Source organism: Lotus japonicus, chromosome 5, assembly GCF_012489685.1.
Source record: "Lotus japonicus ecotype B-129 chromosome 5, LjGifu_v1.2".
NCBI classification, from domain to species: domain Eukaryota; kingdom Viridiplantae; phylum Streptophyta; class Magnoliopsida; order Fabales; family Fabaceae; genus Lotus; species Lotus japonicus.
The window spans coordinates 51,157,412-51,183,960 of NC_080045.1; the positions used below are offsets into that span (position 1 = coordinate 51,157,412).

The 26,549-nt window shown below is 40.1% G+C and overlaps 1 protein-coding gene across 1 annotated transcript in view; it reads right to left on the reverse strand.

The window, feature by feature from the left end:
- Nucleotides 1-2,298: 2,298 nt before the first annotated feature.
- The window catches only part of LOC130719736 (uncharacterized), a 39,998-nt gene continuing 15,747 nt past the window's right edge, over nt 2,299-26,549 (reverse strand). Inside the window, exons 2-9 of the mRNA XM_057570345.1 lie at nt 10,714-13,426; nt 4,321-4,372; nt 4,139-4,212; nt 3,995-4,050; nt 3,726-3,869; nt 3,496-3,574; nt 3,224-3,295; nt 2,299-2,355 (exon numbers count right to left, since the gene is read on the reverse strand). Coding sequence (XP_057426328.1) covers nt 2,299-2,355; nt 3,224-3,295; nt 3,496-3,574; nt 3,726-3,869; nt 3,995-4,050; nt 4,139-4,212; nt 4,321-4,372; nt 10,714-13,426 — 3,247 coding nt within the window. The remainder of the gene's footprint in view (nt 2,356-3,223; nt 3,296-3,495; nt 3,575-3,725; nt 3,870-3,994; nt 4,051-4,138; nt 4,213-4,320; nt 4,373-10,713; nt 13,427-26,549) is intronic.

Here is a 26,549-nt window from a genome sequence, read left to right on the forward strand (position 1 = left end):
TACAAATTATTATAGGAGTTAAATTCTCCTACGGGAAGAAATATATTTTTCAAGAAAGTACCTTCATTAAGTATTAATTAATTTATCAAATATAATAACAAATTTCGCGGTACATTTTTTTTTTCTAAGATTAAAATGTGTTCTGAATGCTTTATTGGTGATTCTTCATATCTATAATTTGTGTTATTGTCTTTAGACTCATGAAGAATGTGAAACGACTTCATGTTGATATGGGTCAAACTTAGTTTATTTTATTGTGTAAAAAATGAACTCGCATAATCACGTACATAAATAATTTTTTCTCTTTTTTTCATTGTAGATTAAATCAGCTATTGTTTATTAGCCATCATTAAACCACATCCCCTAATATGTTTTGCATAATTTGAGATTTGGTTAACCAATTTTTTTATTAGTTATTCAATTGTACGAAGTTCAATCTATGCAACAAAGGTTTTAATTTAAGACTTTTTATCCACTTTGCTCATCATTTCACACTCTTCTATTTCATCCGTTGTTTATTATATTTTTAATGATCAAGGTATTAATTGACCTATCAAATATAATAGATGTATTTCCCGTGCAACGCGCGGGTAAAAAACACTAGTATATGTGAATACTGTAAATTATTCAGTAAAAAAAATGAAAAAATAAATTTTAATTAATAATATTCTTTTTAAAATATTAAATTACAGATAAAAACATTTTTTATTCAAAAGAAAAAATAACTCATTTCTAGTGATACATTTTTTATTCTCTTTAAACAAGGTCTTGGGTTCGGGTCTTATGAATGGAAAAAACTCTCGCTAAGAGAGTTAGCTAGCACCATCATGATGTGGATGTTCTCAGCTCGAACATTGATTGTCTCCAAAAAAGGACATTGTCTCAAACTAAACTCATTTTTAATTATCTTGTTATTATTCAATTCACATATCAAACCTAAGATATCATAAAAATCTCCCATGCTCCTAGTTATTCAACTCTCTTATCTTATGTTTCTCAACATTCAAATATCCAATAATCCAAACATAAATCTTCCTAGTTTAATTAAGTTTAGCATGCTTACAAAACCTTTAATTAATTAACATGCTATAAGGTTTTATTAAACTTTTTATTACTGGTAACGTGGTGTGTTTACTATCCGCGGATGATGAATTCATGTGCCAATGATGCGACACGCTTCCCGTGTAATTATCATAATCCGAAAAATGTTAACTTAATCGCTCCTAAGTCCTAATTAAATATCACAAAATCCCCATAAGTTGACTTTTGATTTCTGATTGTCCATTTTTTTCACATTCATACTTACTGCAAATAAACTATATGCATAGAAGTCCGATAGCAGGTGCCAATAGCAGAGGGAGATTATAAATATTCAACCAAATTCTTTTCTCATTCCCACTCAAACGACCTTGAAGACACATGGTGTTGATCACAATAATCAAATATAATATTTTCTTTCGCGGCATGATCAATATTAAATTGGCTTAATTGCACTTTTCATCCCTGATCTATACCTCTTGTGCAATTTTAGTCCCCTTTGTTTAAAAGAAGCAATTTTAGTACATGAAAGATTAATTTGTGGCAATTGGGTCCTTCCTTAGTCGTTGAGGAACCAAAAAGAGAAGGGGCACTAGCAATGGATGAACAGTGAGTGAATGCATAGGTTTCGGGTTTGAATTTCAGTGAATGTAATTGCGTTAAAAAAACTTCGTAAGAAGAGATATCTCATCGACAGTGATCTTACCTGACTCAAACATGATTATAACTCGGTACATAATACATGTGGTTTTAAAAAGAGAATGTATGAAAAATATGTTACTAAAGAAAATGCAAGAAATATTGAACTGATAAAACTAACAGTACTATTCAGGGTAAAGGATCACTACTACAGAAAAGACCTTTCGTCACGGTTAAAACCGCTCATTCGTCACGGTTTAACCGTGACAATAGAAGGCGTGACAATTGCTCAATTCCCACGGTTAAAGGCGGAACCGTGACAATTGATTCGCCTGTTATCACGGTTTGTAAAGCGTAACCGTGACAATAGGTTCCCTCTATTGCCACGGTTACGTACTTAACCGTGGCAATAGAGGCCACATTTTGCCACGGTTAAGAGCGTAACCGTGACAAAAGGTGGCCTCTATTGCCACGGTTACTTAACCGTGACAAAAGGTGGCCTCTATTGCCACAGTTACTTAACTGTGGCAATATGTGGCATCTGTTGCCACGGTTTTAAACGTGACAATAGGTCATACACCTGGTTTGTTACTAAAAAAAGCTAATAAGCTAATCTTCTCTTTAAGCATCTGCAACAGCACCTAGTAGAGCATCTGCAACAACTTGCCAGAATGCACACTGCAGCAGAAAAACAGCAGTCCATCAACAACAGCACAACAGAAGCCGAAACAAAAATACTACAATGCCTAATTTAAACAGTGGAAATACATTTTTGAGCAACACTAAGTTAAAGCCACCAATTTGTTTACATGCACTTTGATAAAGCTAAAAATAACCAAACCCTTTTTGTTCTAGGAAGAACATGTAGCAAATAAATCATGGAAACTGATCGTTTTAGAGGGAGGAATGTATATTAGTTAAATGGAAAGCACTAAGTACTAAACCAGAAGTAACATAGGGAAAAAAGGGAAATGCATGTCACCTGTTTAGGCCTTGTCATTATTGTAGGGCCATGAGTTGTATATCCTTGTGTTGCTAATTTGCTCTGTTCCAAGGGACCAAGCCTTCAAAAAAGCAACACACGAGGTAAGAGGGAGGGAAGTTATGTATGTACATTTAGGAAAAAAGGGAGAAAAAAATGGTGAAGCAAGCAAACAAACTGATTGACATGGTAGAAAAGCCATGAACCATGAGGAAAATGGAGGAAATGGCATGGCCAAGTTATTCCCTGACTCTAGATTGTTTTTTCCATCTAAGAAATGATCCAATTGTAAACCACTACATACCTTCAATTCCCCGATGCCATGGCATGGCCAATTCAAATTAAACACTTATGTAATGCGTTATCAGTTTATAAGTATTATAATTTTGGACTGCACCGTCTAAACAATATGACTAACAAGACCACTAGTAAACTCCAAGACCCTGAAAGCTTTCACACCTCAGTCATTTGTAAAATTGAATCACTATATCTCACTCAACAAAAATGAGAACATAAGACAAAACAAGCAACCAGTGGACTAAAATCAATAAAAAAATGACTCACAGAAGTCTCAGTTTCTTCATGGTTGGTAAAGAATGAGGGATATTTTGGCTCAAATAGTTGCAAGCCATGTTTCTGCAATAAAGAAGATTCATCAGAAAAACTCACTGCAGAAGACACGGGGTCACAGGAACAAATAGAATTCACTGATGAAGGAACAAAATCCGCAGAACAATAGGCTCACCAACTATGTTGTTAGAACTCACATCCCTAAATAAACAAGAATATGGAAACAAGTAAGTCACATATGTTTACAGTGAAACAGAACAACTTACAGATGCTTCAAGTTTTGTAGAATGTAGATTGTGAAGCAAGGCTGCGAGATACCCAGTGATGTTCAATCCTTGAATTTTGCTGCATAAAGACAAAAAGTAGGTAATTAAGGGGTTCATTAATTAGTGGCAAAATCATCTTAATAATGTGGACACTAATTTGTCTACTCTACACCAGAGTTGTTTATTTCATTACAGGTGTATAATTAATGACCCAGAACATGCTAAAGGACTCCACACAAGGAGAATGGCAAATGAGCTCAGTGTTGTCTACCGGACGTCGTCCTGTAATGAGCTCCAATAGCATAATACCAAATGAGAAAACATCATATTTTTCAGTTAGTTTGCCACTTGATGCATACTCAGGAGCCAAATACCTGAATAAGAAATTAAGTGATTAGACCAATTTGGTATTAGCAGACAGAGACATACACATATAATGATATAAAACTTTGTGAATTGTTTGTTTTATTAGAATTTTACCCAAATGTTCCCAACACACGAGTAGAAACATGTGTTAGTGTCTTGATTAAACTTTGCCAATCCAAAATCTGCCACCTGAATAGATAGAACCAATGATTACCAATAGGAATCAAGAGCCACAATTCTTAAAATATCTCTAGCTCTTGAAATTTGATATACATACTTTGGCATCGAAGTTGTTTTCAATTAGAATGTTTGCACCCTTTATGTCTTCTTGGTGAATGATGCGAGGGTGACCTGATTGATGTTTCCCAAAAGTTAATAACAATGATTTCATCCTTTTAACAAAAAAAAAGTGTACACAAATTGATTATTTATGAGAAGATAAGCATGCATATCACTTACAATCCTCATGTAAATAAGCAAGTCCTTTGGCTGATCCAATCGCAATTTGAGCCTGGTGTCCCAGTCCATCAGTTATACACAAGGATCGCTACCATTCCATCCTTGAAGCTCCGGTGGGTAGTTATAGGTCCTGGAGAGCAGCCACTGCTCATAAAAACAAAAATTAAAAGAAATTGATTAGTAGTTTCAAAAATCAAACACTTTTCAACTGAATTGATTCAAAGAAATTCCCAAGTATATCTATCATATTCACACACTTCAACAACTGAATAAACACAGTTACGAACCTATACTCAATTTCAACTACTCATATCAATTTCAACTACTCATATTCAAGAAAAGATTACAGAATTTCCTTCACTCCTTCTCTAACCTTGGTCCCTTGAAACCCTAGCTAGCAAATAAAATGACCGTGTGAAAGATAGAGGGAAGGAGAGAGTGTGAGAGACAAAAATGCATACCTAAAATGACTCTAGCATGACGATGATGGGCGATGGCGCGACGAAGAACAACCACAGAGAACGACGCGATGGAGACCTGTAGATGATAGAGGAAGAGTAACGAGCTTGACCTCACGAAGAGGATAAGCGAGGCCATGGTACCGTCGTCGTGAACAGAAAAGAGGCCGCGTGCTCGACCTCGACCTCGAGAAGAGAGAGCTTGGGTTTTCCGCCGTCGTTATGAAGGGTTGGAGTTGTCTCCACCGTCGTGAATGGTCAGCGACCTTAACATGCCCACGCCGCTGGGATGGAGTGTGGAGAGTGTGAGAGAGAGGGTTTAGGGTTTTCTTCTGAAATTGGGCAAACAACTTCTATTGTCACGGTCCCTCAAAAAATAAAATAAAATACTATCCCCTATTACCATGGTTCCGCTTATAACCGTGACAATTGAGCTTTTGTCATGGTTCCGCCTATAACCGTGGCAATTGAGGCGTGGCAAAATGTCATTTCTGTAGTAGTGGATACATATATAGGGTTACCTTCCACTTGTGTTTAGTATTGTAATTTTTAACATTTTCCATGTCTGAATAAGTGTAAATTCAGCTGACAGTTATTTGGTCATATGTATGAGAATTTTGCATACACTCCTGGGGCTTGGCCATAGAATACCACAGTTAAAATGTCTAAATTAAATCACCACAGCCTGAAAATGATGAGAGAACATCACAGGAAACATGTCCTCTTTTACCCTTTTTTTCTTTTTCTTGCAATTTGAAGCAATCAATTTCTATGAGCAAAGCATTCTCAATTTGCTATTGAAGCTACTTTTCATTGGCGACAAAAGAAAAGGTGGGTATGTGTTACCTACCAACAAGTGCATTTTTTGAAATCCTTTTGTAATTGACTTTAAAGTCAAAATCAATTATAGAGAGAACCTTCCGTGAGTAATGTCAGAGTGACAAAATTGATTTTGAGGAAAAATAAGCTGACCAAACATGTTACTGGCAGAAAGTTGTCAAATGATTTGATTTCATGTTGATTTCAAACAAAACAAAACATTTGTTGTACACAAAATGAATGATTACAGCTTTTGCTCATGATGAACCAACAATATAACGCACTGTGCAGAGGAAGCTGGAGGAGAAAAGAGCAAGAGCAATGGAGAAAACACAGAACAAGCAAAAGCTAGAAGAAAAGCAGAGGAGAAAAGGGCATCAGCTGAGGCAAAAAGGGGAACCAAAGTGGCCAGGGTTCTTGAGATTGCTAATCTTATGAAAGCAGTTTGAAGACCTCCTGCAAAAAAATCCTACTTTTAAGCTATTTTACTTTTTGGAAACATTTTTAGGCAAACTAAAGGGAAAAAATAGAAGAACAAAAAAGAAGAGTATTATGTGTGTACATAATTGATGAGATAGTGTACAAGTGCCCCTTTTTCTCTTTTTTGTTTAACTAAAGGGGTGCTAGATGGCTTGCAGTGAGTATAAGTGTGGAGAAAAGGAAGATAAGGAGATATGTGTCTTATTATAATATGAAAACCAAATTGGAGTGTTTTTAAGTGATTGATTAGTGTTTGAATTTGGTGAGTGAGTTAGTGACACGCTCTTTTGTTTGTGCTGGTTAAACACTTTGTTGTTTTGTACATAATTAATTAGCACTTCTTGGAAAATATATAGTTGTCTCTATCACTTGCAGATGCTCAAGCCACACCTAACTGGGGCATGGAGATAAGATGGTCGAGGAAGCAATATACTATTGTCCTAACATCGACAGATGTGGTTTCGAATTTTATGATTGTGGTTTGCTCTTAATCTAATGTGAAAATTTTCCCAAAGTTTTAGGGATTTCTCAGCCCAATATTGTATCATATAGAAACGGTAAATAGGTTGATTGTAGTAAGTTCAAGCATGACACCATTAACAAAAAAAACTAATCCCTAATTATGATCATCTCTAATCAAATTCAAATTTCCTAGTGTAAAAGTCTAACATGCTATATCCTTATGATTCAGTAAATTAAACATTAGGATAAAATTAGAGTAGACTAAACTTTAACCAGATTACCAGAATTAAACCTATGCATGTAAAATCAACTTCAAGAACACAATCAATCAAGAAAATAAAAATCCATATGTTTAAGTCACTATTATGGTCAATGACCATTATAGTGAATGGCTTTTATGACCGGCTTGTGAGATATACAAATGGAGGACACACGGGTATGGTGTGGAGAGTACTCTTGATTCCTTTTCCCTTTTCTCCTCTATTTCATTCTATCATTTTCTTGGCAATATTTTGTGAAGGCTCCATACGGTCGACCTCGAGTACACGAGTGTTAGACCGTGGCTGTGTTAATCCTGGGACCAAAACCGGTTGTAGGGATTTGCACCGGAGTTTGCTGTAATTTTGCTTCAGGGTCTAAATCTTTGTGTTGTTGTTTGTTTCTTTTGTGGTCTGGCTCAATTTCTTTTGCTTCCCATTAATCCTCCGCAGACCCTCCATCCTTGTCTGCCCCAACGCGCCGTCCTTCTCCTTCGCCCGACGCACAAACGCAGCAAAATCGTAAGTGTGTCTTAAGACTAATTCTGTTCTTTGTGGCTTTCATTTCTTCAGTTATTGATTTATGTTCGCATGTCTTCAATTTGATCTCAAGTGTAATAAGTGAGTATCACATTCAAAAGTGCAAAGAGTTCGAGGACCTGATTTGCCTCGTACGATTGAACACACTCTACAAACTGTTTTTACGCGTATTTGATACAGACGACACCAGTATTCCATCGGACGGCGTATTTGGCCCTTGAAATTTTCTGGTTCCTAGGTGATACTTGTTGAGCTAGTGTGAGGCGAGCATCACATTTGGAAGCGGGAACACTTTGAGGGCCTGATTCGTCTTGTACGATGGAACATGGGTGTTTAGATAAGTGCACGCAAAGCTTAAATTTAAAACCCTACGTATAAACATTATACCCCAGCACAAAAAACACATTCTGCATATTTGCTCCAAGCATTTGTGCTCCATCGGACACGCCAAATCAAACCTTGAAACTCCTTTCCCTTCTTAAGGCGATACTCGCCGAGTTTAATAGGGTCGGTGATCTTCTCTCTCAACACAACCACAAAATACAATATTATTTATAACCAGAAATTCCACCCATCCCTGACTCTAGTTTTCTCACTCTCACACTCAGGCAACAATCTAGGCAGAAATTCTAGGTCTGGATCACCTTTTCTCCCACATCCCTTTTCTTCTTCCGCTCTTCTTCCACTCATCTTGTTTTGAATTTGAAAATTGGATATAAAAATAAAATTTCTAAGAGAAAATATCTAAAAACTGATTAGTGTTGGCATGAGCTGTCGGGTTCAATAGTGAATTTCTACCGTGGATCGTTCTTTGTGAGGGAGATTCACTTTGAAAATTAGATATAAAAATATATTTTTGATGGTTTATGAAAATCAGTTGAATAGTTTTGTTTGTAAAAAATCTACACGGATAGAGCATGTAAACTAATTTCTCACAATCGAGAATAATTTTTTCATAATAAACTAGTGTTTTTTACCCGCGCGTTGCACGGTGAATTTGTTTATTGTATTTGATACATCGATTAATATTTTAAATTATAAAATATTTAAGATGCTAAGAATGTAAGAACAATCATAATAAAGATGTAGATATTTAAAGAGCACAAATTCAGACACTCAATTTTAGTGTTTTGTAAGCATACACTTCATTAACTAATATAAAGATTTTGAAAAACACAGAAGTTAATAAGCCAAAAGCTTTAAGTTTTGCATATGTGAGATATAACTGAATTTTGTTTGTGAAGATGTATACTCGTGTTGCATAAAGGGTAATGCTTTTGTGTTTTAGATATGTAACAATACATAAATATATAATTATTGTTTAAATTATTAAAAATACACTTAAGTTATAGAAAAAATGAATTATTTTTTTTTAACTCCTACAAATTTTCATTTTACATATAAAATGTTCCTCCCTGTGAGATTTCGTAACTCTAATTTGTTAGCGCTAATAAATTTATGTCATAATTTTATAGTACATATGTATTAATATTTTTTATTCCTCGTATTTTTCATACTATCCAATTATTATAGTTATAAACATATATAAATAGACACTCTTACAATTTTGAAAACAATACTAAAATTAATTATATTAAATTAATTTTTTCTATTAAAATAATATCAATCAATTAGTTTAGAATATAGTGATTGTATAAAAAAGTATAATGATACTTTTATATAAAATAAAATCTCACGTAGGTAGCATTATAGTAGTTTAAAATTAAAACATATCAATTGAAAATTATACGCAAATACAAACAACCACTTTTTATCTATGTGTTGCACGAAGAACTTTCTCTTGTGCTTAAGACATGTTCAATACCATACTTTAGCAATATTTTCAGATACTAAAGGACATACATAATGAGATATATATAATGCTACATAATGTGTTCCTCTAATTTGATTTCCCTTTATTTATAACTCATCTCGTCCTAGTACTAAGTAACTACTATAATAACATCTAACTAACTTAGCAGTCCTTGATTAATTTTCCCTTCTGTTACATCTTAATATGAGTTTGAAAATTTAAGTAAACAGACTCCTCTTAGGTGATAAATGGAAACAATATAGAAACCACCGCAGTCCACAGCTAATGAGAAACTCTGCCAAATTCACCTAGCAACCATCAAATCTCTGCGTGTCTATGGTAGCTCTGCGGACCCTCAACACCATATCAGCTCCATTTTCCTAGAATTAATATTTAATAAAAATAAGACAAATTAAGAAAAAATCAAGAAATAAACAACCTAAATCCTAATAAATCTAAAATTTAAAAAGGTACTAACTAAAGATAGATAAAAACTACCAAAATCTAGCAAATCACAATAAAAACTCATAAAATCATAAATTAAATAAAAATTCGAAAATTCAATAAAGACACCATAAAAATTAATTAATAACCTCAAAATAAATCTAAAATAAAATAAAAGATCCAAGATATAATCAAGAAATAAACAACCTAAATCCTAATCAAATCTAAAATTTAAAAAGGTACTAACTAAAGATAGATAAAAACTACCAAAATCTAGCAAATCACAATAAAAACTCATAAAATCTTGAATTAAATAAAAATTCAAAAATTCAATAAAAATACGATAAAAACTAATTAATACTCTCAAAATAAAATAAAATACCCTAGAAAAAATCAATAAATAAACAACTTAAATCCTAATTAAATCTAAAATTTAAAAAAATCAACATGTGCTTGGATAACTTGTTGTATTTTTCTTCATATTTTTGGTCAACATGTGATTTTTTTTATAAATGCCTTAAATTTAAATCCAGTTACCTATTCAAAAAATTAATTCAAACAACTTTTTGTGTTTTCCAATATACAATTTTTTTAAAAAATATATACACTAACTATTTAGAATTATTCAATTTGTATATATTTTACTAAAAACAACATTCAATACGATGCTATAACTAATAAAATAGGGTCAAGAATAACAAAGTGAAGTATGCAACTTTAGATGACACTATGTCAGAGAGCTATATCACTGTTGATTAAACAACAAAACTACCATGCATATGTATACAGTAACAAACATTGAAGTTGTTAAATTCTAGAGTGCATTCCCCAATATAGAAAAAACTTTTTTTTTGAAAGATAAAGAGCAGATAATATTAAAAAGAGAAAGCCTTGGGAACAAACCTCCCAAGTGGAAGAGACAAGGAAAAGCAAAAGACAAAAACAGAAAAGAAACAAAAAAAAAAAAACAAGAGAAACAGAGCAACGAAGGAAAGAAGAGAAAAAAAAAGGGCACATTACAGCAGACGCAAGAAACAGGACCCAAATTGGAGCACCAAGAGCCCCAAAACTACCCACGCAAAGAACAGCCCCTACGCTGTTAACGAAGGCTTTCACAGACCCAGATAGTATCAGTTCTAGTGCAGCCTTTTTTGGCTAAGAAGTCAGCAATTCCATTTGTTTCCCGAAAATTATGCTTCACTTCCAAGCAAGATACCACCTTCATCAGATAATCTATCTCGTTTAATATATTAACCCATTTCCAAGGCCTGTTTCGGTGTGAATTGACCCATCCGACAGCAACGGTCGAATCGCTTTCAATGATAAGATCCCTGAAGTGGAATTGATTGCAGAAAATAAGTGCTTTCCAAATCGCTTTTAACTCAGCTTCAGCTGCCCCTCCATGACCCAAATTGATGGAGAAGAATCCCAGGATCTTTCTATCTGAATTTCTGAGGACACCACCTATGCCGCAACGACCTGGATTTCCCTGGGAAGCTCCATCAACATTGTATTTCAGAATTCCTGCAGATGGGGGAACCCACCTCATATTACGAGGCCTAGGGGTATTTCTTTCAACACGGATATGGCAGAAGTTTTCCGCAAATTGTTGCGCATCATAAGGACATCTTTTCCAAATGCTCTTAACCCACCATCCTATTCTCAGATTGAGCATTTCCCATAACTTGAGTGGGGAGAAGTCTCTCCCTTGAAATAAGAGATCGTTTCTCCCTAGCCAAATAGTCCAAACTATTGAGTAGGGAATTAGGTTCCAGAGAAGTGGATCAGAACCGGCAGCTAAGAATTCCCACTGGGAAGATAGTTCATCCAAGGAGCTTGGGATTGCCCACTGCACTCCCTCTCTAGCAAGTACAAAGCACCACAAAATCCATGTTTTTGGGCAATGTAGAAAGAGGTGGGTTCCACTTTCTAAGGTTGTTTGGCAGAGAGAGCACAAGCCATTATCCGGTAGGCTAATACCTCTTTTCAAGAGGTTATCTTTCGTAGCCACTTTGTTCAGATTCACTTGCCAAAACAATAATCCCACTTTTGGGGGTAGAGACCTTCGAATCTGCGTCGGAATGGGTCTAACATCATCACCAAAAGTTTTCTTTTCCGCCCACAGACAAAGCGATTTCACAGAGAAGGATCCAGAGTTATCAAACCTCCAAAAAAGAATATCTGGGGAATCAACAGAGGGGAAACAGGAGTTAATCACGGAATTAAAGCTTTGAAATATTTCCACTTCCCAATTGAAAAATTGTCTTCTAAATGGCACATCCCATATCCACTTTCCTTGCACAAAGAGCCCCATATCAGCAACCATGGCAGTCTTGTTCTCACACAAAGCAAAGATTCTTGGGAATTTTGTATTGAGAGGCTCAAAGTCTGCCCACGGATCAGCCCAGAAACTTGTGTTTTTACCATCGCCCACACCACAGAACAGACCCTCGGTGAGCCCTTTTGCTAATATCGAGTCTTCCATCAGTAAATTTATTATATCCAGCAGCTGAGGGGACCAGTTTCGACCCTCTATCATTGCCGAGTGAAGCATCATGGACCTGCTGTCCAAACCATATTTCTCTGTGATTACTTTTCTCCATAGGCTTTGTCTTTCAATCCCATATCTCCATGCCCACTTAAGCAGTAAAGCTCTATTCTTCCATGTCAAGAATCCTACACCGAGGCCTCCAGACTCTTTAGATTGACAAATTAGGGCCCAAGGGATCCAAGCAATTTTTCTTCCTCCTTCATCTTTGCCCCACAAGAAAGCTCGTAAGATTTTCTCAGCTTCCCCTATAACCCCAATCGGTGCTTTGAAGTTTCCCATAAGATAAAGGGGGATTGCACATAAGGCATATTTCATCAGTGTCAATCTTCCACTAAGTGAGATATATTTTGAGTTCCAAGACCTAGCTTTGTTTCGGAGTTTGTCTAACATTCCTCCCCAAAAGGAAGTTCTTCGCGGATTTCCCCCCAATGGAGCACCAAGATAAAGAATTGGTAACTTCCCTATGCTCCATCCATACGTAGAAACCAGTCTCCTAGTAGTCTCCTTAGGTACATTGCATCCAATGATAAGAGATTTAGACAAGTTTATTTTCAGACCCGAGGCGAAGAGAAAAGAGACCACTATGTTACATAAGATATCCAATTGTTCTTGATTGTTTTCACAGAATAATAAGGTATCATCTGCGAACTGGAGATGATTAATAGCTAGCTCCGGGCCAATTCGCACCCCACTGAATAACTCCTCGCCTAGCACTTGATTCAGTAAGCAAGATAGCCCGTTTGCACATATATTAAATAGGAGAGGAGATAACGGGTCTCCTTGGCGTAAACCTTTCTCAATCTTGAAGAATTCTGTGGGTGTGTCGTTGACTAAGATCGCTAAGGAAGCTGTGGTGATGCAATTTGAGATCCATGTAATCCACTTATCTCCAAAGTTCATTTCCTTGAGCAAATCCAGTAAAAAGTCCCAATCGATGTTGTCATATGCCTTTGCGAAGTCCAGCTTTAATAGAAATCCTCCTCCTTGCTTTTTATTCAATAAATCCACCACCTCATTAGCTATAAGAATGCAGTCCGATATTTGCCGCCCTTTGGTGAATGCAAACTGATTTTCAGAAATTAGGGAGGGTAGAACCACTTGTAGCCTTGCTGAAAGCACCTTCGATATGAGCTTATATGCGCTTCCTATTAAGCTGATAGGACGGAAATCTGCCGCTGTTTGAGGGTGATGATGTTTGGGGATGAGAGAAATAAAAGCTGCATTTAACCCTTTAGCAAGTTTCCCTGAAGTGTGAAATTCATGGAAGAATCGGAGCACATCACTTTTGACAATGGGCCAGAAATGTTTGAAGAAAGTCAGATTAAATCTGGACTGGGCGGGACATAAAGAAGATTATGTCCCGCCCAAAATAAACAATAAACCATTGAAGATAGCCATGGCGGGAAGTGCGACACAACGAGCTTCATTGCCCTCCCTTAGATGATGGACCCACAAGCCAGCTGGAAGATTCCTTTGGATTTGTCTTATATGTACAGGGATTTGGGCCCTGATTGTCAGGCCCAAATATAGGAAAGATCCATATCATGACCACCCCCTCTATAAAAGGGGAGGTCATCCACTTGTACGAAACCAACTTTTTCAGCATTAATGAGAATATTCCTTTTATGGTAGTTTTGCTATTTTAGTGCTCTGCTAGGGTTTACTTTCTGTCATTCTTTTACGTAAGCTTGCCCTAGTACAGAACATTGGCGCCGTCTGTGGCTCTGACTTAACTCTTCCGGTGACAGAAGGAGGAATTACGAGCCATGGAGACTCGTTCATGCGGCGTGGGTCGACGCGATCATCGCCGGCGCGGTGGTGGTCGACACGGCGGTCGCGGCGGCGGACGGAACACCAACCGTCCCTTACTGGACGAGCAAGAGCAGGAAGCTTCCTCGGAGGGGGTCCACTCAGTGGCGCCGTCGCCAGCGTCATTGGTGAATGCAGCTCCGGGACGACCTTCAGATCTGATCGCTAAATCAGATCCAGGTGTTCGGCGGCGTTCAACGCCGCCTGAATATGTGAACTTGGAAGATTTTAAAACCACTGCTCCACGGAGAGCACAAGAGGCAATGACAGGTATCACGCCTGCGGCTTTGCAACAAATGTTAGATACCTTACAGAAGGTGCAGTCCCAAAACGAGCAGTTGCAAGCCCAAGTTGAGTATCTCACTCAGCGGCAGGATTTTAAGCAAGAACAACGCCTGGAGGCGGAGGATGTAGTTGAATTTCAACCTTTTGTTCCAGCCATCACTAGGGTGGACATTCCAAAGCACCTGCAAACCATGGCATTAGACGCCTTTTCGGGCGAATCTGATCCTATGGAGCACCTTAGATATTTCAATACCAAAATGGTGATCGGCGGGGCGACGGATGCGGTAAAATGTCGATTATTGCCTTCCACGTTCAAAGGCATGGCGATGCAGTGGTTCATTCGACAACCGCCCTTCTCCATTGATAATTTCACTGATCTGTCCACTAAGTTTCTGACTCAATTTTCCGCCAATAAAACCACAAAAGCAACAATGTTTGATCTTATCAGCATACATCAGCAACCAGGCGAGAAATTAAAAACCTACATGGCACGCTTCAGCAAAATGGCGGTGCAGTTGGAGGAGGAAAATCCAGATGTCTGTTTGGCGTCATTCAAAAATGGCCTTCGGGCGGGAGATTTGAATAGAGACTTAACAAGGCGACCGGCGAAGGATATGATGGATCTTCGCGCACGTGTTCAAGAGTTCATATTGATCGAGCAAGATGATCAGAAGAAACAAGAAAGAGAGGAAGGACGCAAGCAGTCTCAATCTGGTGGTGTTTCACAGGACAAATCCAAGGCGGGGAAGGAAACCAGGGTAGCGCAAACCCCCCGTGTACCAAGACCGGGACCATACCAAAACTCTAAACCTGGCTTTCAAAATACATGGCACAGAAATTCACAAGGTCCCACTGCTGCCACAGCTGGTCAGCCTGGTGCTTCGCCAACGCCAGTCCCACTTACTAAGTTGAATGCACCCTTAAGTACCATTTTAAGGGCAGTTGGGCAGACCAACGTTGTGCAGTACCCACCACCCCCACGGCGGCCGCCAGCTAACGTGGACACCAATAGGTGGTGCGAGTACCACAGGGCGTTGGGGCATACGACAGATAATTGTTGGAATTTAAGGCGGGAAATTGATCGCTTGATTAAAGCTGGCCATTTGGCAAACTTTGTTAAAGACACAGCAGCGCCGGAGGTAGCTAAGATCACTCAAGGGGACAAAGGCAAAGGTAAAGAGATAGTTGAAGAGTTGGGCGATCCTGTTGGGGAATGCTCATCTATTGCAGGAGGATTTGGCGGGGGTGCAATTTCAAGTAAGGCTAGAAAACGCTACGTGGCGGCAGTACACTCAGTACAGGAGTCGAACGAAGGCGAGTGTTGGGTGAATCATTCCCCTATTATATTTACCCCTCAGGATTTCGCGCATGTAATTCCTCATGACAACGATCCAATTGTGGTGACAATCAGGGTTAACAATTATGTGACAAAGAAAGTATTCTTAGACCAGGGATCTTCGGCGGATATCATCTATGGAGACGCCTTTGATCGCCTGGGACTAAAGGAATCAGATTTGAAACCATACAAGGGAACTTTGGTGGGATTCACAGGGGACCGTGTCAGTGTGCGGGGATACGTCGAAATTCCGACTGCCTTTGGAGAAGGAGAGTTTGTCAAGAAATTTCAAGTAAAGTACTTAGTATTGGCGTGTAGAGCCAATTACAATGTACTCTTGGGGCGAGACACCCTCAACAAGGTCTGCGCGGTCATCTCAACCGCTCATTTAACTGTTAAATATCCCGCCTGCAACGGGAAGGTCGGGATATTGCGTGTAGACCAGAATGCAGCAAGGGAATGCTATTTGAGAAGCGTGGCGCTCTATGGGCGAAAGGCCGCCAAGGAGAGCCATCGAATTACAGAAATCTTCCCACAAGAAGGATTTAGCTTGGACCCAAGAGACGATGCCGATGATTTTCGCCCACAACCTCTGGAAGAAACTAAGCAGGTGCAAGTCAAGGACAAGCTTCTAAAGATTGGCAGTAGTTTGACAGCAGAACAAGAGGAAAGACTAATCACCCTTCTGGGTGATAATCTAGATCTCTTCGCATGGACCATCAATGATGTACCAGGGATTGATCCCAAGGTGATCACTCACAAACTAGCCATACGACCAGGGGCGACCCCAGTCATCCAACCAAGGCGAAGAATGAGTGAAGAAAAGAACAAGGCTGTACAATTAGAGACTGAAAAATTGGTCAAGGCCCGCTTCATCCGTGAGGTACAGTACCCAACGTGGCTCGCCAATGTTGTAATGGTCAAGAAGGCCAATGGGAAATGGCGAATGTGCACGGACTACACAAGCCTGAACAAAATGTGTCCCAAAGATTCGTACCCACTTCCCAATGTTGATAAGCTTGTGGATGGAGCTTCAGGGAATGAACTTTTAAGTCTCATGGACGCTTATTCGGGCTATAATCAGATTATGATGCACCCCTCGGATGAAGAAAGTACAGCATTTATGACCAATCAGGCGAACTATTGTTACAAGACAATGCCTTTTGGTTTGAAGAATGCAGGAGCTACGTACCAACGGCTTATGGATAAAATTTTTTCAAAACAAGTAGGCAGGAATATGGAGGTGTATGTGGACGACATGATCGTAAAGTCCGCCAGGGCTAGTGATCATGGGGGTGATCTCAAAGAAGCGTTTACTCAGTTAAGAACATATCAAATGAAGTTGAATCCTGAGAAGTGTTCTTTTGGGATCCAGGGAGGAAAGTTCTTGGGATTTATGTTAACATCAAGAGGAATAGAAGTGAACCCTGATAAGGGAAGGGCGATCTTGGAGATGAAAAGCCCAACAAGTGTAAAGGAGGTTCAGCGTTTGACAGGGCGAATGGCCGCCTTGTCACGTTTCTTGCCAATGGCGGGTGACAAAGCGGCCCCGTTCTTCACATGTTTAAAAAAGAATTCAAAGTTTCAGTGGACAGAGGAATGCGAACAAGCTTTTACCAAATTGAAAGAAACATTGGCCACATTACCAGTACTCTCCAAGCCAACACCAGGCGTTCCATTAGTGCTCTATTTAGCGGTTACTGACAAGGCGGTAAGTACGGTGTTGCTCCAGGAAGAAGGAAAAAAGCAGAAAGTTATATATTTCGTGAGCCATACTTTACAGGGGGCAGAATTGCGGTACCAAAAAATTGAAAAGGCGGCTTTGGCAATTCTGAAAACTGCAAGGCGCCTCAGACCTTACTTCCAAAGTTTCCAAGTCAAAGTTAAAACTGATGTTCCCTTAAGGCAAGTACTTCAGAAGCCTGATTTATCAGGGCGATTGGTTAGCTGGTCAGTTGAGCTATCAGAATATGACATACAATATGAGCCAAGGGGCCAAGTCACAGTCCAGAGTTTAATTGACTTCGTGGCGGAATTAACACCCACTGAAGGAGAGAAGACTCAAGGAGAATGGGTCCTGTCTGTGGATGGATCCTCTAATAACACTGGAAGTGGGGCGGGAATAACAATTGAAAGTCCAGATAAAATGATCATTGAACAGTCTCTCAAGTTCGAGTTCAAGGCGAGCAATAATCAATCTGAGTACGAGGCTCTGATTGCCGGCTTAAGGTTGGCCATTGAGTTGGGAGTCCAGAAGTTATTTATCAAAGGAGATTCGCAGTTAGTGGTTAAACAAGTGAAAGGCGAGTACCAGGTGAAGGATCCGCAACTGTCCAAATATCTGGAAGTGGTGCGCAGATTGATGATGGAGGTCAAAGAAATCAAAATAGAACATGTCCCGAGGGGACAAAATGAGAGGGCTGATGTGTTGGCAAAGTTGGCAAGCACAGGGAGATTGGGCAACTACCAAACAGTCATTCAAGAAACCCTGCCTCGCCCGAGCATTGATTTGGTAGAAATAAAGTTGAAAGCTGTAAAGTCAGTCAGTGAGGGCGAGCTACCTTGGATGGAATCAATTAAGACCTTCTTAGAGAACCCACCAAAGGAGGATGATTTGAACACGAGAACAAAACGCAGGGAAGCCAGTTTCTACACACTGGTGGATGGTGAGTTGTATCGGCGGGGAATCATGTCTCCTATGCTCAAATGTGTAGATACCAAGGACGCTCTTGGAATAATGGCGGAAGTCCATGAAGGTGTGTGTTCTAGTCATATCGGCGGGCGATCCTTGGCAGTAAAAGTGATAAGAGCAGGATTCTATTGGCCAACAATGAAGAAGGATTGTTTGGAGTATGTTAAGAAATGTGAAAAATGTCAAGTCTTTTCTGACTTACACAAGGCTCCACCGGAAGAATTAACAACCATGATGGCGCCTTGGCCATTCGCCATGTGGGGGACTGATATCTTAGGACCATTCCCTGTAGCGAAGGCACAAATGAAATATATCATCGTGGCGGTTGATTACTTCACTAAGTGGATAGAAGCCGAGGCAGTGGCGACTATCACAGCTGCCAAGGTCAGGAACTTCCTGTGGCGAAGGATCGTTTGTAGATTTGGGGTCCCCATGGCGTTAGTAATGGATAATGGAACCCAATTCACAAGTAGTGTTACCCGGGAATTCTGTGCAGAAATGGGAATCGAGATGCGATTTGCCTCTGTAGAACATCCACAAACCAATGGGCAGGCTGAGTCGGCTAACAAGGTTATCCTGAAAGGGTTAAAGAAGAAACTGGATGAAGCAAAAGGGCTTTGGGCGGAGGAACTGCCAGGCGTTCTTTGGGCATACAACACCACTGAACAGTCAAGCACAAAGGAAACCCCGTATCGTTTAACTTATGGGACTGACGCCATGCTCCCGGTAGAAATAGAAAACCAAAGTTGGCGAGTGGCTCGGTTTAATGAGAATGACAACGGGGAAAATCTGATAGCAAATCTAATTATGTTGCCAGAGGAACAACGGGAGGCACACATAAGGAATGAGGCGGGAAAAGTGAAGGTTGCAAGAAAATTCTCAACAAAAGTCGTGCCAAGAAAAATGAGGGTGGGAGACTTAGTGCTCCGAAAAAACACAATACCTGACAAGCACAACAAGCTTTCGCCCAATTGGGGCGGGCCTTACAGGATTATAGGCGACGTTGGAGGAGGAGCTTATAAGTTGGAACAACTAAGCGGTCAAAAGGTTCCACGAACATGGAACGCCTCTCATCTAAAGCAGTATTTTAGTTAATAGAAACAACAAATGTAAATGAAGTCGCACTCTTTTTCCCTTTCTTTGGAAAGGTTTTTAATGAGGCGACATTTGTAATGAAGGGACAATTGTTCCCATACGAAAGAAAATTAATGAAAAGATCATTTCAACAGAATCGCATATATTTTTTAATTTATATTACGAGTTCATGCAATGCAAATCGTATCAAGGTATGCAATACCGCGAGTAAACCTTTCGGAATAAGAGAGTATCGCCTTCAAAAGTTAAAAGCCTTGGCAATTCTAGTGGCCACTAGAAACCAAGCCTCGTCAAAAAATCGGCTAAGGTATGTAAACCAAAGTAACAACGAAAGTTGGAAACAACTAAAACAACGAATGAACTTAAGATGATATCCATTTAAAGTAGGGAAAAGGGGGCGACGCCCATACATGATTGGGAATGAAAATAAAAGACAGGGCAATGCCCAAAGAAAAATTTCAACTTCATAAAATAAAAACAAATTCAAGCCAGGTTCTCGTTGTTGGCGTTGTTGCCCTGGCTTGTCCCAGCTTGAGGATCTTCCTTCTCTTGATCCTCATTCCTGTGCTGCTCATTCCCATCCTCGCCATCTTCTTCAGGCTCACTCTCATCATCGAATTGGGGAAGGAGGTCGAGGCTAATGTCATCATCACCAACTACTTGACCATCCTTGATCTCCTTCAGCCACCCAATGCGGGAAAGATCAAAGCCCGGCTCAACAACACTGATCTGCTCTTTGGCCGCCAGAAAGCCTTGAGCATATTGAAGAGAAGCACGCCCTATGATGGAAGCATTCAGGCGATCATATTTCTTTTCCAACTTTTGATATTTGGCTTGAATGGCAGTGTGCTTGTCATTTATGGCTTCTTTAAGAGACTTGGTCTTTTGAAGAAGCAGGTCCGAAGCAGCCAAGTCTTCAGTTAACTTAGCACACTTCTCCTCAGCAGATTTCAGCTTTTTGTTGGCAGTCTCAGCATCAGTTTTAGCCCGCTCATAGGCTGTCTTATAATCAGCCGCCTTCTTTTCATAACGGTTCTTGGCCGATATCAACTCCTTCACGCACTGAGCCATTCCCGCCACAGTACTGGCGGCAGAAAGCGCGTGATGGATCGCCACGGAAGCAATGTTGGGGGGGCCTTGACCGGAAATATCCTTGTGAATCCGGTTGTCAAAAGTACGGGTCATGAATTCAAGCCCATTGAAGTGAGGATCCGACAAGTTCAGCAAGGGGGGAGGAGCCTCGCCACCAATGGCTGAGCTAGGGCCAGCTTGGTTAAATGGAGTTGGTGGGCGGTTGATTAGCGCGCTTGAATCTTGTTGAGGGGGCGGGACATTGTCATGTCCCTTCTTTTTCTCAGCCGGATGACTTCTTGGATCGAGAGTCGATTGGTGGAGAGGCCTACCACCAGCAGCACTTGAAGTTTTTTGACGTTTAGGGTCCCTGACGTTGTCAGAACCCGAAGTACCTTCATTCTTCTTCTTTTGCTCAGTTTCGGCGGCCCTCTTCTTTGCCGCCGCAGCAGACTGGGCGAGGTACTCCTTCATCTTGATTGGGTTCGCGTCAACCTTGCTTTTTCCCATCGTAGCTGTATGAAAAACACCAATTAGACGAGATACATGAACAAAAAGAAAAACAAGTTACGTGCAAAGATTATGAACTTACTAAAAAATTGATTTAAAGTGCCGGATTTCGACGCCTCAATCAAGTCGTGACCGGAAATTACTGGTAGTGTGCGGAGGTAATCGGCGACGCCTTGTTCAGATTCATCCAAGGCGTCGTATGAAACGGATATTTTTCGGCGAGGGTTCTTTGTCCAGTAAAAAGGGAAGAGAGGGTTATTGTCGGAATCAAGGAACAAGTTCTTTATTTCGGGCGACTCCATAACTTTAAAGTATTTTTTCTGCCATACTTTGTAATGGCTTTTAAGGGCGGTAAACCGACTCATGTTCTTACGGGCTAAAAGTGGAACCCATTTCACAGAAGTAGGTTTAGTGGTGACTGATTTATAGAAAAGGAAGAACAAAGGATAGGTTGGAGTGAAACTCAAGTGTTCACAAAGAATTTCAAAGCAGCGGAGAAAACCCCAGGCGTTGGGCTGGAGTTGGCAAGGCGCCACATTCAGAAAAGAAAGAACGTGACATATAAACGGCGAGAAAGGAAGTTTGATGTTCAAATCTAAGAAGAAATAGCCATAAACAAAGAAGAAATCGGGCGATTCATCGGCTGGTTCTTTACGCAACAGAACACAGTCATCTTCGCCACATGGGAGGACATTTAACAGATGATCTTCATTATTCGAGGTGGCGGGATTTATCTTCGTGAACCCTTGAGCAGATATTCGAAGCGAATTAATGCTCCCAACGCTGTTCCAGATAGAACGCAACAGACATTTATCTTCAACTAAATGCACGTCAGAGCGCCATTCAGGTGAAGATAAATCTCCATTAGAGGAGAGAATTGAGTCTACAGAGCCGGCGGGACCGGAATCATCATGGGTAGAAGGCGAGGAGTGAATTTCAATTATAGAGGGGGCGACAACTTCCTCCTCCGTGGAGGGTGAAGAAAGTTCTAGGGAAGAAAGGCTAGCGTTTGGTAAAGACATGCGAGGCAGTTTCATAAAAAGAAGAAAGAAGATGAACAAACTAAAAGTAAAAAGAAGATGAACAGAGTCAAAAGAAGAAAGAAGATGAACAGAGTCAGAGAAAAAAGAAGTAAACGAAGAATCTCAGGAAAGAGAAAAACTAACCAGGGGAAGAACTGTGGATTTGAGAAAGGAGAACGTCGGCGATAGGGGAGCACCGCGCAATGACGACGGCCGGAGGAAGAAAAGGTTCACCGGAGTTCAAAGAAGAGAATGAAAGCTGCGGTGAAAAGGTTTTCAGAACAAAAGTTTTAAGAAAGTGAAAAATGAAAAGTGAAAAGGGGTTTTTATAGAGAGAAAGGAGGAGAGAGAATGAGTGGGGGAAGATTGTGGGATTGTGGGATTTGAAATTCGAAAAGGTAGGAAGCGAAAAGACATTACTCCTCGAGACGCACAACTGAAAATTGCATTTATAACAAATGATGACGAAATCCCGGAAAACAAGGATACGTGCGTCAGTTGAAAAGACGTGATTGACGGTTATAACTAATGGCGACATATCTTTGAAACGGCAACAAAGGTGGCGAAGCGTGAAAATGGCGATGTAACAACGAAAGTAAAATGGCGATGAACGAATAAACAATAGAGGCGAACTACTAGGTAACATGTGAAGGTATGAAAAACGGTAGAAAGGGGGGGTTTGAATAACGTTTTAAGTATAAAACTTCCACCTTAAAGATTTTGACAAATCTTTCGAGAACTTAAGTGCTAAAGATAAGAGATAGAAAAGCACACAAGGATTTTATCCTGGTTCACTTGATAAATCACTCAAGCTACTCCAGTCCACCCGTTAAGGTGAATTCTTCCTTCTTAGAATGAAGGCAATCCACTAATCAGGTAAGAGTTACAACTGCACTTGAAACCTACAAGTGACTAACAATTACACTGACTTAGCTCACACTAAGATTCACTCTCTTAGTCTTCTCTAGGATCCGATCAACCTTGATCTCCTAAAGGAACTAAACAAACTGTTTATCAAAGAATTGTTTACAAGAGATTTGCTTCTAAAAAGCTAATAGTAAACTCAATGAATTTCAGATGAAAGAAAACTTAGAAGATTTTGAATATGTCTTGCGTATGTGAATGCTTCTAGCCGTTTCTTTCAGTCTTCAGCCTCTTTATATACTCCAAGGATTAGGGTTGAGCGATGCATGGGAAATGCTACCGTTGGAGGGCAGTTCTGGAAAATCCAGCTTCTGCTGTGGCTGAGAACGTTAGGTAGGTCGTCAGGAAGGTACAGTAGCTTTTGTACTTGGATAGCGACGCGACCTTTAAACCTAGGAGACTTCTGATCAGGGGAATGCTTCGTATTGGAACTTGTGAAGCCGGTTGATCAGAGTCAGAGGGAAAGCACAGATCCTCTGACCATTGTATCTTCTGATTCTGAACTCAGAGGGAAGAACATGGCCTTCAGAGTTTCTTGCTTCTGGACTTCAGAGTTTCCACTATTCAGCTTCTCGATCTTCAGAGTCTTCTACACCATCAGAACATCTGAGCCTTCAGTGTTTCTTGGTTATCAGACTTTCTGGATCTTCAGAACTTCTAGTGACTGAGTCCTCATCAGAGTTTGTATAACTTCAGAACTTCTAAAGCTTTTCCACTGTTCATACTGAACATGGTGAATGCGAAAGCGTTGCTTGGGTCACTCTTTATACACAGTGCTTCTGATTTGTGTGAGATTGAGTTGAGGTCAGAACCTGCAAATAGCACACTCAGACAAACACGTTAGAGTACCACAATTGTTCATATCAAAAGGTTAACTTGTAATCATCAAAACATAGAGTTGTACTACTAGATCAAAACTTGATCTTACAATCTCCCCCTTTTTGATGATGACAAAACTAAGATTTTTGATGAACAATTCTTAAACATTAAACTGAATTCACTCAGAGTTTAGAGATATAGAATAAGACTTCTCCTGATGTGAATAGTTTATCTTGCTCATTCTGAATTCAAGTCACTGCTTGATTCTGAGCTTAGCTCCCCCTGAATCTAATACTTGATGAAAACCTTAGTAAAGTCTAGATTCTGAGCTAAATAATATAAGAGTTCAGAGTGAAAAACTTATGAGATAGATGAAAATCGAGTAATCAGAGCGCATAAGTAATCAGAGTCATGGACAAGGTATCAGAGTCTTGGGTATCAGAGTCAACTTATAATCACTTCAGAAGAAGTGAAATGTATTCCTTGTATTTGCCCAGTGACACATCTATGGTCATGAAGGTGGAACTCTTAAAATCTCCAAAAGAAAAATAAATCACACTAACACATCTTACACATCAAAAACTGGGTTTACTCCCCCTTTTTGTCATAAGCAAAAAGCTTGGGGTGTGAAAAACTTAGCTTGAAGTACAAGGTACTCCCCCTTAGAGAAGGTCTAAGTTTAAAGGAAATCAAAACGATGCAAGAATCAGAGTTAGGCGAAATAAATAGAAGAGTTAATGCAAGAGAAGAACGTTTACCACCGGTCAAGTGAGTAAAGAGAAGGGTCAGTTACCAAGAACTTAACCTCGATAAACCGTAGGAGCATTAACTTTCAGAGAGAAAGTGAAGCCTATATAAAGCGTTGGAGAGAAAGGTAAGCTTCACACCGCGAACAATTTTCAGTAAGGAAAAAAATGGCATCATACATCGTAGCACTAGAAGAGCTGAGGAAGAAGGCCTTTGAGGAGGACTTGTTCCTGAACATCAGGCATCCAGAGGGTACGACGACCATCTCGGAGCTAACACGGACACTGCTGGAAGAGGACCTGCGTCCAGAGTTGGAGAGAGACCTGAGGGAATTTCTTGCCTTCGTTGAGGAGGTGCAAGAACTCAGCCGGCTTGAACTCAAGCTGCTGGAAGAAAAAGAAAGTTTGGAAGAGAAGCTCAAGACTGCAGAAGAGATTCTGGAGAGGGATGAGCTAGAGGACAGGCTCAGCAACATCCAGCATGTACTGGAGCGTCTGGAGAAGGATAGGTCAGAGCAGCGCCAGGAGTGCAGAAAAATGAGGAGAGATCCTCCATTCTAGACTTTAGGGAAAGAATGTATGATGTAAACATAAAAATATGATGAATAAAAAGATTTTTGCAAACATATGTGACACAAATATATATAGATATGCATAGATAATCACAAACGAATAAAGTAGAGTAAATAAATGAAAAGGAACAGAGTTTAAATAAAACAACGTTAAAGAAAAAGAAAGAAAAAAGAAGAGATCCTAAAACTAAGGTTTGTCAGTTCGTCGCAGAAGTTCCATCATCATGTGCTTCATCTCAATCAGCATGGATTCATGAATGTCAAGACGCTGTTCCATGATGTCGAGTCTGGATGAGCTTGACTGAGCAGAACCGGAAGGAACATTCTGAGCAGCTTGAGAATCTGGAATGGAAGCAGAAGCAGCAGGAGTAAACACAACTGGTGCAAGTGCTTGGCATCTAAGAGCTTCAGCCTCAGCTTCAAGTCGCTCTGCCTCTAGTCTGGCTTGTTCAGCTTGAGCTGCTGCTTGACGTGCAACTTCTTCTGCTTGAGCTTTCTTTCTCTTGGCTTCTTCAATAGCTTCAAGAAGCTTGTGTCTCTGTTCTTGTTCATGAAGAGCCACCCTTCGAGCAAACCTTTGCTTGGCAGCCTCAATGCTCTGACTTCCCTCTGTATGCAGGAGGTGCATCATAATTGGAACTTGAGCCACCAGCCAAGTGCCCAAATTGTTCCACTCATCAGCCACACGTTCAGCATTCTCACTGAGGTCAGTCTGACCGTGCACATTGCGGAGCCTCAAAGAGGCTTCATGATAGAAAATATTGATGCACTCAGAGAGAGATGTGGGTTGGAGGTGAGTATAGGGAATTATGGAGAGGTTGGTTTCAGGAGAGGCTGGGTGATTGCTGCTATGAGCTTCAGAGGCACCTTGTGGAGAACCAATGTTAATCAATTGAGTATTGGGTTCAGAGGTTCCAAGGTGAGGGTCTGAAGTTTCAACCAGAGGATGGGGTGATCTAACCGAGGATTGGTTAGACACTGATTGTTCGGGTTCAGGTTCTGGTTGAATAGGCTCTTGTTGGTCAGGGGCAGGGTGAGCTTGTTGAGCCAAAGGGTCTGCCTCTTGTAAAGGATTGGCCAAGATAGGTTCATCTGGGTCAACTAGACGTTCAGGTCTAGGGCCAGGATATCTCCTAGGGCTTGGACAAGTGAGGTAATATTCCTCTAAGGTAGACACCTTTTCTTTTCTGACCTCCATGAATTTTCTAATGGATTCAGAGTTATTGGAGGGAGAAGAATCAGCAACATTGGTTGGAAAGGATACGGGTGTATAGGCTGTGGAAGAGTCTGTATCCGTGGGTTTGAGAGCCAGACGTTCTGATGCTCTTGGGACAGAGTGATCAGAGGTTCTGGGTTCATGTTCTGTGTGGGTAGGCTCTGGTTGTTCGAGTGGGTTGTATGGAATGGTGATGGGAGAGGTAGGTTCTTCTGACCTAGAGGGTTGGTTCTGAAGCAAATTCCAGAGAGGTGCTTCAGTAGGGGAAGGGTGAAAGAATGAAGATCTTGGGGAATGTGGTGGAGAGG